The sequence below is a fragment of the Mirounga leonina genome, unplaced genomic scaffold (assembly GCF_011800145.1).
Source record: "Mirounga leonina isolate KUSES-001 unplaced genomic scaffold, KU_Mleo_1.0 Mir_174, whole genome shotgun sequence".
In the NCBI taxonomy this organism is placed as follows: Eukaryota; Metazoa; Chordata; class Mammalia; order Carnivora; family Phocidae; genus Mirounga; species Mirounga leonina.
The window spans coordinates 15221004-15233628 of record NW_023270451.1 but is presented as its reverse complement, the minus strand read 5'-3'; the positions used below and the strand labels follow the sequence as shown (position 1 = coordinate 15233628).

Below are 12625 nucleotides of genomic sequence, written 5' to 3'. Positions count from 1 at the left end.
CAGGAGAGCAGCCAATAAACCCTGGCATGCTTCGTTCTCAATTAGGGCTAGTTTTAATTAAACCAGTGATTCTCCTTTATTAATGGCTTATATTTTACTACCTTCTATACTGGGTCCTGTGACACCATCTCATTAGTCATAGGGACATCTCCTGGCAAAGGCTGGAATTACAAGCCAGAAGAAAAGGCCATTCCTACCAGGGTCTGTTAGGTCTGAGTGAGTGGATTTGTTTTTTGACAACTCAGTTTATAATTTAGTATACCTCTGTCACATCTCAATCTCTCGTTTAAGTGTTTGCTCTCCTTAGGATGTTTAATTCAGTATCTATCCCAGTTTTTTGTATATAGTAAATACTTCCTTGGTGTTGAATGAATGGGATAAAGGATCCCTGCTGACTACTCCTATTTCTCTCACTTCTGAGAAGCAGCAAGAAGGTACTGATGTGCTTGTTGCTGGTGGGTCCTCCCTCCCATGCTCTGTTTTTCATTACCACACAGGGGTGGCATATACATCAGAATGCTTCCCATGCAAGCCAGGCACATTCAGCAACAAACCAGGTTCGTTTACCTGCCAAGTCTGTCCCAGAAACACCTACTCTGAGAAAGGAGCCAAAGAATGCATAAAGTGTGAAGAGCACTCCCAGTTTTCAGGTAGGACTAGGCTTTGCCAGTTTATGCTCTTTGTTCTTCTCTCTCTAAATTTATGTTTGTTCTGGCTTATGGCCATAAGCCAGAAGTCACACATCAAATGTGGTGGGAAGAGTGTGCCAGAAACCAAATGCTGAAGGGAATCAGTATTGAATGGATAAAATACTACTTCTTCTTACCCCTTTGTGCATGACTTTTCCATTTGTCACTTTTTCTGTTCCACACCCCACAGGGATATATTTCTCCCTGTGCTTTGGATATATTTATACTAATCTAAAAAAAAAAATCATATTGTAATTTTACATGATTCAATGGAATAGAGGTGTACTCAGAAAATTTTCATTTGTTGCAAATTTACAATGTTCACTGATAACGAAGAAATCTAATGTCTTATTGGAAAAAATGAAATGTTTCCTGTGTATCATGGAAACATTTACTGCTCTAGGGTAAATAGAAATGTAGGCCTTTATTTTCCTTATGCCTAGCTAGTTCTTCCTAAATTCGTCTGCTAAGGTTATTTTAAAATTTTAGTTGTCTGGGTTTTTTTTGTTTTGTTTTGATTTTTTGCCTTTTTTGAGAATCACAACGTAAATGACTCATTTCTGAAATGCGCTTTTATGTTGCAGAGGAAGGATCCAGTGAGTGTATGGAGCGACCTCCCTGTACCACAAAAGACTATTTCCAGATCCATACTCCATGTGATGAAGAAGGCAAGGTATAGGCTGTCTTTAGTCGACTGCATCCCGAATCTAAGCCTCTTCCCAATTTGAGCAGACTCTAATTTGTTCCTGAGAGACTTAAATGAGTTGATTTGTAGCACATATTTGTAAGTAGGACAGAGGAAATTTAAGAATGTAGATTCTCAATCTGGCTGTTCTGGCTTCAATTTTACACTATTACTTATTAGTGCTGTGGGCCAGTTATTTGCTCTAAGTCTGTTTTTTCATCTGTAAAATGGGGCTAATATCACTTCTTACTTCACAAGGCTGCTATGAGAATGCAAGACATGTTCAGGTTGTGGTTCCTGGCGTAGTGCTCTGCCACACAGGGAGTGCTCCATAGGTGACTGCTATTTTTAAAAAAATTTTTTTATTGTTATGTTAATCACCATACATTACATCATTAGCTTTAGATGTAGTGTTCCATGATTCATTGTTTGTGCATAACACCCAGTGCTCCATGCAGAACGTGCCCTCTTTAATACCCATCACCAGACTAACCCATCCTCCTACCCCCCTCCCTTCTAGAACCCCCTGTTTGTTTTTCAGAGTCCATCGTCTCTCATGGTTCGAGGTGACTGCTATTTTTAACAGTTAAATTTTTTTTTCAAAAGTAATAGGATCAGGAGGAGCACAGCCTTAAAATGTGTACTGTGACTCACAAGATGGAAATATCCTGTAACCTCTCTTTAATTATTTGGTTCCTCAGTCGGTTTGATCAATAAGAGCCATGCAGGGACACCTGGGTGGCTCAGTCGTTAAGCGTCTGCCTTCCGCTCAGCCATAGGTAAATTCACTTATGGCAGATGACTGTGTAATTGTGTTTAGAAAATGCAGAGTAATTACCATATGCTGGCAGTTCGCCAGAGGAAAAATGCACACATGAACCCTGCAGTTGATGTGGCATTTTCTGTATTACAGTTAGCCTGTAACTAGCATTCGTCAGTAGGACAAACTGAGATTAAAGTGGCTGCCGGGGCGCCTGGGGGGCTTAGTCTGTTAAGCATCAGACTCTTGGTTTCGGCTCAGGTCATGATCTCATGGTTGTGGGATTGAGCCCTGAGCGTCCAGCCCTGTGCTCAGTGCAGTCTGCTTCAGGTTCTTTCCCCCCTCTCTCCCATCCCCTCTCCGCTCATGTTCTTTCTGTCTCTTTCTTTCAAACGAATAAATAAAATCTTAAAAAAAAAGGGGGGGGGACTGCAATGCAGCATATCTCCTTGTGTTTTACATCTTTGAAATCATGGCATTTAATTTCTTGACCTAGTTTGGAGAATATACATATATGTCAGTATTGCTTTTCTTTTCTTATTTTTGTATCCTTACTTTCTAATCTGTACTTTTTATGTTTGTGTGATTATTAATCTTATCTTTAGTCCTTAAATTTTTTTAGGAATTGACTTTTGAGTACTTAAGACCAAGGCCATTCTCATATTTGCAGGAGAGCCATTACTTACTCAGGATAATTCAGGGGAAGGCCAGTTTAAATTAGTGGGAAATTTTAATAATTAGAAGTATATGTATTATTTTTAATAAGAACAGTAACTCAAACAGCCCTTATATTAGAAGGAGTTATGAAATGAGATCTTGATGGTCCTATAATAATGACCAAGAAATGGTTATTTCCATTTGGAAAATACATGCAGAGAGCCACTAAGGTGAGTTAAAGTAATTTGAAATAATGATTCTTTACCTAAACTTTTTTTAGTTAAACTTGTCTAATTAATAAGTAAGGCAAATTGAATTTGCTTTGTTCTATGCAGTAATCACTAAGTCAGCATTACTGAAGCTTAAATGAATGAGATCTAATATACAAATGGTTCTTGTCTTTGCTGTGGTGAAAATATTCAAAAGTCCTATTTTTATTATGTCAATAGGTAGTGTGTTACGTCAATGAGTAGTGTGATAACATTTAGTTGACCTGGGCCTGAAGGAGGTGAAACCATACGTTAAATGTAGAATGTACAGAATACACACACATGCACCCACACACACGTCTGTGCACATGCATGCACACACACCTGTGCTCACGCAAGCACCCACAGGCATGTTGTGTTCACATGTACACCAAAACTACTTTTTTCTGTTGAGTCTGGGTGAACTCTGAACACGTTCTCAGTATAGAACACATCGTACTTGGCTCCATCAACTCAGTGATTCTTTAAAAAGCGACTTAAGACTTATTTCAAGAGAAATGTGTCTAGCTTCAGAAGTAAACAAAAACAATAGAAGCTTAATTAACCGATATAGTAGAGAAATGTAGATTACAGATGAGAATTTTAATTTTTTTTCTATTTTCGTTTGTTTCAACCTTTTCATGTGTTCCGGTTTCCTCTTTTAAAAAGATATTTTATTCTTGCTTGGCACAGCCTGGTGATTTGCTGGTGACTTAGTGATGTTTTCAGGTCGTTCACTGACTATGGCCCCTTTTGTCCTGTCATACTCTCTTTGATCTTATTTTCCCCTTGCTTGGAGAGCATCCTCAAGGGAAGCAGCTATTGAGGTAGACAGACTTTGAACATAATCACTTATATGACACAGAACTGTTATAGATTTCTGTGTTCATTTTGAAGCTCAGTTATTTGATTGCTTCTCTCCTATAGGGAACATTTTTCAGAAGTATTTTGATTAGTAACTGAAACCATTCTAATCCTGATTGAGAGACTCTCATTAACATCATGAAAAATGTGGAATTTCTACTCTTTCATCCATTTATTCAGTGAATCTTTCCTGAGCACTGGTCATATTACTGAATGCTGGGTGCTGAGGGCAGAAACAAGGAGAGGCAGAAGAAGGTAACTGTCTACATGGAGTGTAGACAGTGTTTGCCAAATTTTTGTGTGCAGTAGATTCACCTGGAGGTTCCTGTCCCCGATTTTCTCTTTCAGTAGATCTGGGGCAGGACCTGAGAATTTATATTGCTCAGAAGTTCCCAGGTTAATTCTGATTCTACTGGTCTAGGATCTCAGCAATTTGAGAACGACTGTTTTGGATTTCAGAGGAAGAGATGGTCTGTCAAAAGAAAAAAATATTTCCAGCTGTGATTAGTGCTATAGCAGAAAAATCTGAATTTTATGGGGATCTGACCCAGCCTGGAAAGGCTTCAGAACTGTATGAAACCTTGGCCAAGGCATGGAAGAAGAGCATTTCTGGAAGAGGAGCAGGATGGTGAAGATCTGATGTGGGAGGGAGCAGGATATATCTGAAGAACTAATGGGGTGTGTGACTGGAGGGGGTGTGGGAAGGGTGTTGTATTAGCTGCATCTAATGACATAGACTCATGCTAGAATAGGGAGGTTTTGTAGTAGTGAGTCAACTTGAAATTTTTGTGTATTTTTTCAAAATGTTCAGCGCCCACTTTTTACATATGTTGAGATACACTCATATGGCTACATACACATGCACAGATTCAGTGCTTGACATCTGAGCTAAAAAAATCTCGACCTTGGGGAGCCTGGGTGGCTCCATCAGCTAAGCATCTGCCTTCGGCTCAGAACATGATCCCAGGGTCCTGGGATCGAGCCCCGCATCGGGCTCCTTGCTCAGCGGGGAGTCTGCTTCTCCCTCTGCCTGCCACTCCCCCTACTTGTGCTCTCTCTCTCTGTCAAATAAATAAATAAAATCTTAAAAAATTCTTGACCTTGTTAATGGTCAAGTAGTCATCGAGAGAAGGCATCTTTTAATGTTAGCACCATATGTAGTAGAGCTTCTCATGATCTCCATATGGCTAAGATAGAGAATTGTGGACTAAATGATATGGTTAAGAGGATATATGGTTAATTCAGGAACTGTATGTAAAATGTTTGACTTAATAAATGGATATATCAACTAGGAGTGTAGTTGATATTAACTAGTACTATAGTTGGTATCATGTATTTGCTATAGGAATATAAATTTCAACATAATTATACATATCCTAAGTCATACCAAGAAGAATATGAGTACATGTGAATTATTTTCAACATTTGATTTAAAAGTCCTCAACTTGCATGAGGATATTGGGAATAAGTATGTTAAATTGTAGAGCAATAAAGCTGGGAAGAATGACAGAAGTAAAATTTAGAGAGATCCCAGTGTGCTAGCACATTGAGCTCAAATTAGTAAAGTCAACATTTATTTGTGTCAAAGTCTCAGATATAGAAGTATTTAGAAAAGAGAAAACATTAACTTGCCAAAACTTGCCAAAAATATTTTGAGGAGAATCCAAGCTTTAGAACCTGGCTTACCAAATAAAAAATGCAAGAGACATTTAAAGAGGAAAAAAAACCTCCCAAGAATACAAAGAATACTTAATTTTCAATTAAGTGGGTTCATGGCTGAAAAACAAGTCACTCACTTGTTTATTATATCCACAAAGGTTGTCTCAGTTCTGCTTACAGACATTAGAGAGATAAGGTGGTTTTGTTAGGGAGTCAGCCACATACAGACAAGGCTTAAGCTTTTATTTATATTGAGTACTAGAACTCTATAGAACTAGTAACTTTTTGTTTGTTTTTGTCTTTTATCTCAGGGTAAAAAGTAGTTCCTTCCCCTGCCCTGACTGTGGGATGTGAATACACCTTTCTTTTTAATGGTTGCAAAGCAAGGTGTTAGTTTTGCTCTCACACTTGGGGATAATTAAAAATTCTGTTAATGAAATTAAAAAATCCTTTCCAGATTTGGGGTAGGTGGAAGCAGGGCAAGTCTCTTGACTCATGACTGGGAGGTCACCATAGAGCAGTTTTATTAGGACATTTTTTTTTTTCTCCTGTTCTTCTCACTGATATTCTTGGTTCATTTTTATTTCCTTCAGAGGCAAGCTCTTTCCTGTGGTACCAGATGCCCACTGGCATCTCCACCCAAGCCACTATCATCCTCACAGCTCTTGATCATAGAGGCGCTGACCAGAGTTTCAGAAAAGACTCTTATTGGCCCTCCTTGAAGCATGAGCCCACCTCAGACTAACCATTCTTCCAATGGAATGGAATACTCTGGTACAACAGCTTCATTCACTGGCTGAGCCCTGAGGCTGGGCAGCCAGACGGTATAACTCCCTGTTCCTTTCAGTGTCACACAAATCAGTTCCTAAAGAGAAAAAGATGGTGTTGGTTACCATAATAAAAAGAGAGTGATTCTGTGCTGGTTCATAGAACTCATCTACTCTTAAATAACATGAATAGATCTGCCAAGGTTGTCTTGATATACTGGGAATTCCCACAGAATTTTTTGCACACCTCTTCTGATATTTTCAGAGTGGTCATAGAAGGTTTGCTAGTGTTTTGGTATCAGATCACTATTGCAAATACAGTTCTTGTAAAGATGACCATTTCCTGGAGAGGAGGAGCAAGATGGTGGAAGAGTAGAAGACCTAAATTTCGTCTGGTCCCGGAAATTCAGCTAGATAGTTATCAAACCATTCAGAACACCTACAAACTCAACAGGAGATGGAAGAAAAGAATAGCAGCAATTCTATGAACAGAAAAGTGACCACTTCCTGGAAGATAGGATGTGTGGGGGAGTGAATCTGATGAGATATACAGGAAGATAGACCATGGGGGGAGGGAGCCTCTGTCAGCCAGCTACTGGCAAGTGATAGAGCAGCAGAGCACAAAATCGGAACTTTTAGAAGTCTGCCCGGCTCAGGGACATTGCACCAGTGGCTAAGTGGGGGGTGGAACCTTTGCTGGGACAGTGTGGTCTCACGATTCGTGGAATCACAGAAAGACCGGGTGTGCCTGAGTGTGGCAGAGCTCCCAGGTATCGGAGCGGGGAAGCCAGCTGCAAAGACGGAGCCGAGGAGTGGGCTTTCTGCTCGGGGTTGCCATAAACCATGATCCCCGGCACAGTCGGGCCACTGTTCTTCAAGCAGGGAACCAGCAAGTGGCAGATCCAGGGAGACTCCCCTTCCCCAAGCAGATTACTTAGCCTGGCCCCTGGCTAGGGTGGTTCATTTCCGCCTCAGGCAAACACATTTGAGAATCACTGCAACAGGCCCCTCCCCCAGAAGATCAACAAGAACATCCAGCCAAGACCAAGTTTACCAAACAATGAGAACTGCAAAACCCCAGCGCTAAGGGAATACAGCACTAAGGGAATACAGAATTCATTGCTTTTCCCCCCATGATTCTTTAGTCTTTCAAAGTTAATTTTTAAAATTTTCTTTATTTTTTCTATTTCTATTTTTTTAGTTGAATTTTTCTTCTTTCCTTTTTCAACCAACATCTTATCAATTCCCTTTTAAAAATCTTTTTTAAACTTTGATTTTTACAGTTATATTCTATCCCTACATTGTATTTAACCTTATTTTTTGTATATATATAAATTTTTCCTTCTTTAAAATTTTGGGATACAGTTTCTTCTAATAGACCAAAATATACCCTGAATCTAGTGTATGACTTTGTCCTAGTCTCCCCCTGATCACATCTTTTTTTAAAAATTTTTTCATTCTTTTTCAACCAACTTCTTACCTTATCAATTCCTTTTTAAAATCTTTTTAAATTTTCATCTTTTTTTTTTTAAAGATTTTATTTATTTATTTGACAGAGAGAGACACAGCGAGAGAGGGAACACAAGAAGGGGGAGTGAGAGAGGGAGAAGCAGGCTACCTGCTGAGCAGGGAGCCCAATGTGGGGCTTGATCCCAGGACCCTGGGATCATGACCTGAGCTGAAGGCAGATACTTAATGACTGAGCCACCCAGGCGCTCCTTAATTTTCATCTTTAGAGTCATATTCCATCCCTCCATTGTATTTACCCTTATTTTTTTTTTTTGTGTGTGTGTGTGTGTGTATACGTTTTTCTTTCTTTAAAATTTTGAGAGGCAATTTCTTCTAACAGACCAAAATACACCCAGAATCTAGTGTGTGGCTCTGTTCTATTCACCAGCCTGATCATACTCCTTTTCCCCCCACCTTTCTTTTCTCTCCAGTTTTGGGTCTCTTCTGATTTGTTTAGTGTATATTTTTCTGGGGTCTTTGTTACTCTTTTAGCATTTTGTTCTCTCATTCATCTATTCTCCTCTGGACAAAATGACAAGATGGAAAAACTCACCTCAAAAAAAAGAACAAGAGGCAGTACTGACTGCCAGGGATGTAATCAATATGGACATTAGTAAGATGTTGGAACTAGAGTTCAGAATGACAATTATAAAGATACTAGCTGGGCTTGAAAAAACCATAGAGGATACTAGAGAAAAAAGAACTAAAATCTAACCAAGTTGAAATCAAAAGGGCTATTAAGGAGGTACAATAAAAAATGGAGGTTCTAACTACTAGGATAAATGAGGCAAAAGAGACAATCAGTGATATAGAAGACCAAATGATGGAGAATAAAGAAGCTGAGAAAAAGAGAGATAAACAACTACTGGATCATGAGGGCAGAATTTGAGAGATAAATGATACCATAAGACAAAACAATATTAGAATAATTGGGATCCCAGAAGAAGAAGAAAGAGAGAGGGGGGCAGAAGGTATATTGGAGCAAATTGTAGCGGAGAACTTCCCTAATTTGGGGAAGGAAACAGGCATCAAAATCCAGGAGGCACAGAGAAGCCCCCTCAAAATCAATAAAAATAGATCAACACCCTGACATCTAAAGTAAAACTCACAAGTCTCAGAGACAAAGAGAAAATCCTGAAAGCAGCTTGGAGGAGACATATGTAACCTACAATGGTAGAAACATTAGATTGGCAGCAGACCTATCCACAGAGACCTGGCAGGCCAGAAAGGACTGGCATGATATATTCAGAGCACTAAACGAGAAAAATATGCAGTCAAGAATATGGTATCCAGCTAGGCTGTCATTGAAGATAGAAGGAGAGATAAAAGCTTCCAGGACAAACAAAACCTAAAAGAATTTGTGAACACCAAAGCAGCCCAACAAGAAATCTTGAAAGGGGTCCTCTAAGCAAAGAGAGAGCCTAAAAGTAACATAGATCAGAAAGGAACACAGCCAATATAGAGTAACAGTCACCTTACAGGCAATACAATGGCACTAAATTAATATCTTTCAATAGTTACCCTGAATATAAGTGGGCCAAATGCCCCAATCAAAAGACACAGGGTATCAGATTGGATAAAAAACAAGACCCATCGATATGCTGTCTGCAAGAGACTCATTTTAGACCCAAAGACACCTCCAGATTTAAAGTGAGGGGGTGGGAAACCATTTACCATGCTAATGGACACCAAAAGAAAGCTGGGGTGGCAATCCTTATATCAGACAAATTAGATTTTAAACCAAAGACTGTCATAAGAGATGAGGAAGGACACTACATCATACTGAAAGGGTCTATCCAACAAGATCTAACAATTTTAAATACCTATGCCCTAACATGGGAGCAGCCAATTAATAACAAAATCAAAGAAACACATCGACAACAATACAATAATAATGGGGGACTTTAACACCCCCTCAGTGAAATGGACAGATCATCTAAACAAAAGATCAACAAGGAAATAGGGGCTTTAAATGACACACTGGACCAGATGAACTTCACAGATATATTCAGAACATCCCATCCCAAAGCAACAGAATACACATTCTTCTCTAGTGCACCTGGAACATTCTCCAGAATAGATCACATCCTGGGCACAAATCAGGTCTCAACTGGTGCCAAAAGATTGGGATCATTCCCTGCATATTTTTGGACCACAATGCTTTAAAAGTTGAACTCAATTACAAGAAGAAAGTGGGAAAGAACTCAAATACATGGAGGTTAAAAAGCATCCTACTAAAGAATGAATGGGTCAACCAGAAAATTAGAGAAGAATTAAAAAAATTCATGGAAACAAATGAAAATGAAAACACAAGTATTCAAAATCTTTGGGATGCAGCAAAGGCAGTCCTAAGAGGAAAGTATATAGCAATACAAGCCTTTATCAAGAAACAAGAAAGGTCTCAAGTTACACCTAAAGGAGTTGGAGAAAGAACAGCAAATAAAGCCTAAACCCAGCAGAAGAGAAATAATAAAGATCAGAGCAGAAATCAATGCAATAGAAACCAAAAGAACAGTAGAACAGATCAACGAAACTAGGAGCTTGTTCTTTGAAAGAATTAATAAAATTGATAACCCCCTGGCCAGACTTACCAAAAAGAAAAGAGAAAGGACCCAAATAAATAAAGTCATGAATGAAAGAGGAGAGGTCACAACCAACACCAAAGAAATACAAACAATTATAAGAACATATTATGAGCAACTATATGCCAGCAAATTAGAAGATATAGAAGAAATGGATGCATTCCTAGAGATGTATAAACTACCAAAACTGAACCAGGAAGAAATAGAAAACCTGAACAGACCCATAACCAGTAAGGAAATTGAAGCAGTAATCAAAAATCTCCCAACAAACAAGAGCTCAGGGCCAGATGGTTTCTAGGGGAATTCTACCAAACATTTCAAGAAGAATTAATACCTATTCTTCTGAAAGTGTTCCAAAAAATAGATATGGAAGGAAAACTTCCAAACTCATTTTATGAGGCCAGTGAATCTACCTTGATCCGAAAATCACACAAAGACCCCATCAAAAAGAATTACAGACCAATATCCCTGATGAACATAAATACAAAAATGCTTGCCAAAATACTAGCCAATAGGATCCAACAGTACATTAAAAGGATTATTCACCATGACCAAGTGGGATTTATCCCTGGGCTGCAAGGTTGGTTCAACATCGACAAATCACTGTGATACAATACATTAATAAAAGAAAGAACAAGAACCATATGATCCTCTCAATAGATGCAGAAAAAGCATTGATCAAAACTCTTCAGAGTATAAGGATAGAGGGTATATACCTCAATATTATAAAAGCCATCTATGAAAAACCCACAGCAAATATCATTCTCAATGGGGAAAAACTCAGAGCTTTCCCCCTAAGGTTGGGAACACGGCAGGGATGTCCACTATCACCACTGCTATTCAACATAGTATTGGAAGTCCTAGCCACAGCAATCAGACAACAAAAAGAAATAAAAGGCATCCAAATCGGCAAAGAAGAAGTCAAACTCTCACTCTTTGCAGATGATATGATATTTTATGTGGAAAATCCAAAAGACTCCACCCCAAAACTGCTCACATTCCTACAGGAATTCAGTAAAGTGGCAGGATATAAATCAATGCACAGAAATCAGTTGCATTCCTATACACCAACAACAAGACAGAGGAAAGAGAAATTAAGGAGTCGATCCCATTTACAATTGCACCCAAAACCATAAGATACCTAGGAATAAATCTAACCAAAGAGGCAAAGAATCTGTATTCAGAAAACTATAGAATACTCATGAAAGAAATTGAGGAAGACATCTACACATTTAATGCAAGATTAAATACCATCAACATTTTTCAAAGAAATGGAATAATCCTAAAATTTGTATGGAACCAGAAAAGATCCCGAATAGCCAGAAGAATGTTGAAAAAGAAAAGCAAAGCTTGTGGCATCACAATTCTGAACTTCAAGCTCTATTACAAAGCTGTCATCATCACCCCCTCAAGACAGTATGGTAGGCACAAAAACAGACACATGGATCAATGGAACAGAATAGAGAGCCCAGAAATGGACCCTCAACTCTATGGTCAAGTCATCTTCGACAAAGCAGGAAAGAATATCCAATGGAAAAAAGACAGTCTCTTCAACAAATGGTGTTGGGAAAATAAGTTAACCAGAGAAAGACATGTAACATATGATCTCACTGATACGAGGAATTTGAGAAACAAGGCAGAGGATCTTAGAGGAAGGGAGGAAAAAATGAAACAAGATGAAACCAGAGAGGGAGACAAACCATAAGAGACTCTTAATCTCAGGAAACAAACTGAGGGTTGTTGGAGAGGAGGGGGTTGGGAGGGATGGGGTGGCTGGGTGATGGGCACTGGGGAGGGTATGTGCTATGGTGAGCACTGTGAATTGCATAAGACTGATGAATCACAGACCTGTACCTCTGAAATAAATAATACATTATATGTTCATACAAAAAAAAAAAAAAAAAAAGATGACCGTTTCCTTCCCCAGGCTCTCAGCTTCCTGTAGACAGAAACACATTTTTAATCACTTAAAAAGAAAAACAATCTGTCAGCCTAGTAGAGTACCTGGAACACAGAAGGTAATGAAGCATCTTTTGAATAAATTAATGAATGAGAAAATTAGTGAGTGAATGATAAACACTTTTAGAGAGTTGTGTTATGTTCTTGGCAGAAGGCTTGAGAAAATTTTGACAAATTGGGCAGAATCTTGAGAAAAGAGGCCAGAATATTAAACTATTTGATATGAAATACGGTTGAAGTTGCTGG

The 12625-nt window shown here is 38.8% G+C and overlaps 1 protein-coding gene across 1 annotated transcript in view; it reads left to right on the top strand.

The window, feature by feature from the left end:
- ELAPOR2 (endosome-lysosome associated apoptosis and autophagy regulator family member 2) overlaps nt 1-12625 on the top strand; it is a 96275-nt gene that overhangs the window by 31173 nt on the left and 52477 nt on the right. Inside the window, exons 8-9 of the mRNA XM_035020477.1 lie at nt 498-650; nt 1274-1362. Coding sequence (XP_034876368.1) covers nt 498-650; nt 1274-1362 — 242 coding nt within the window. The remainder of the gene's footprint in view (nt 1-497; nt 651-1273; nt 1363-12625) is intronic.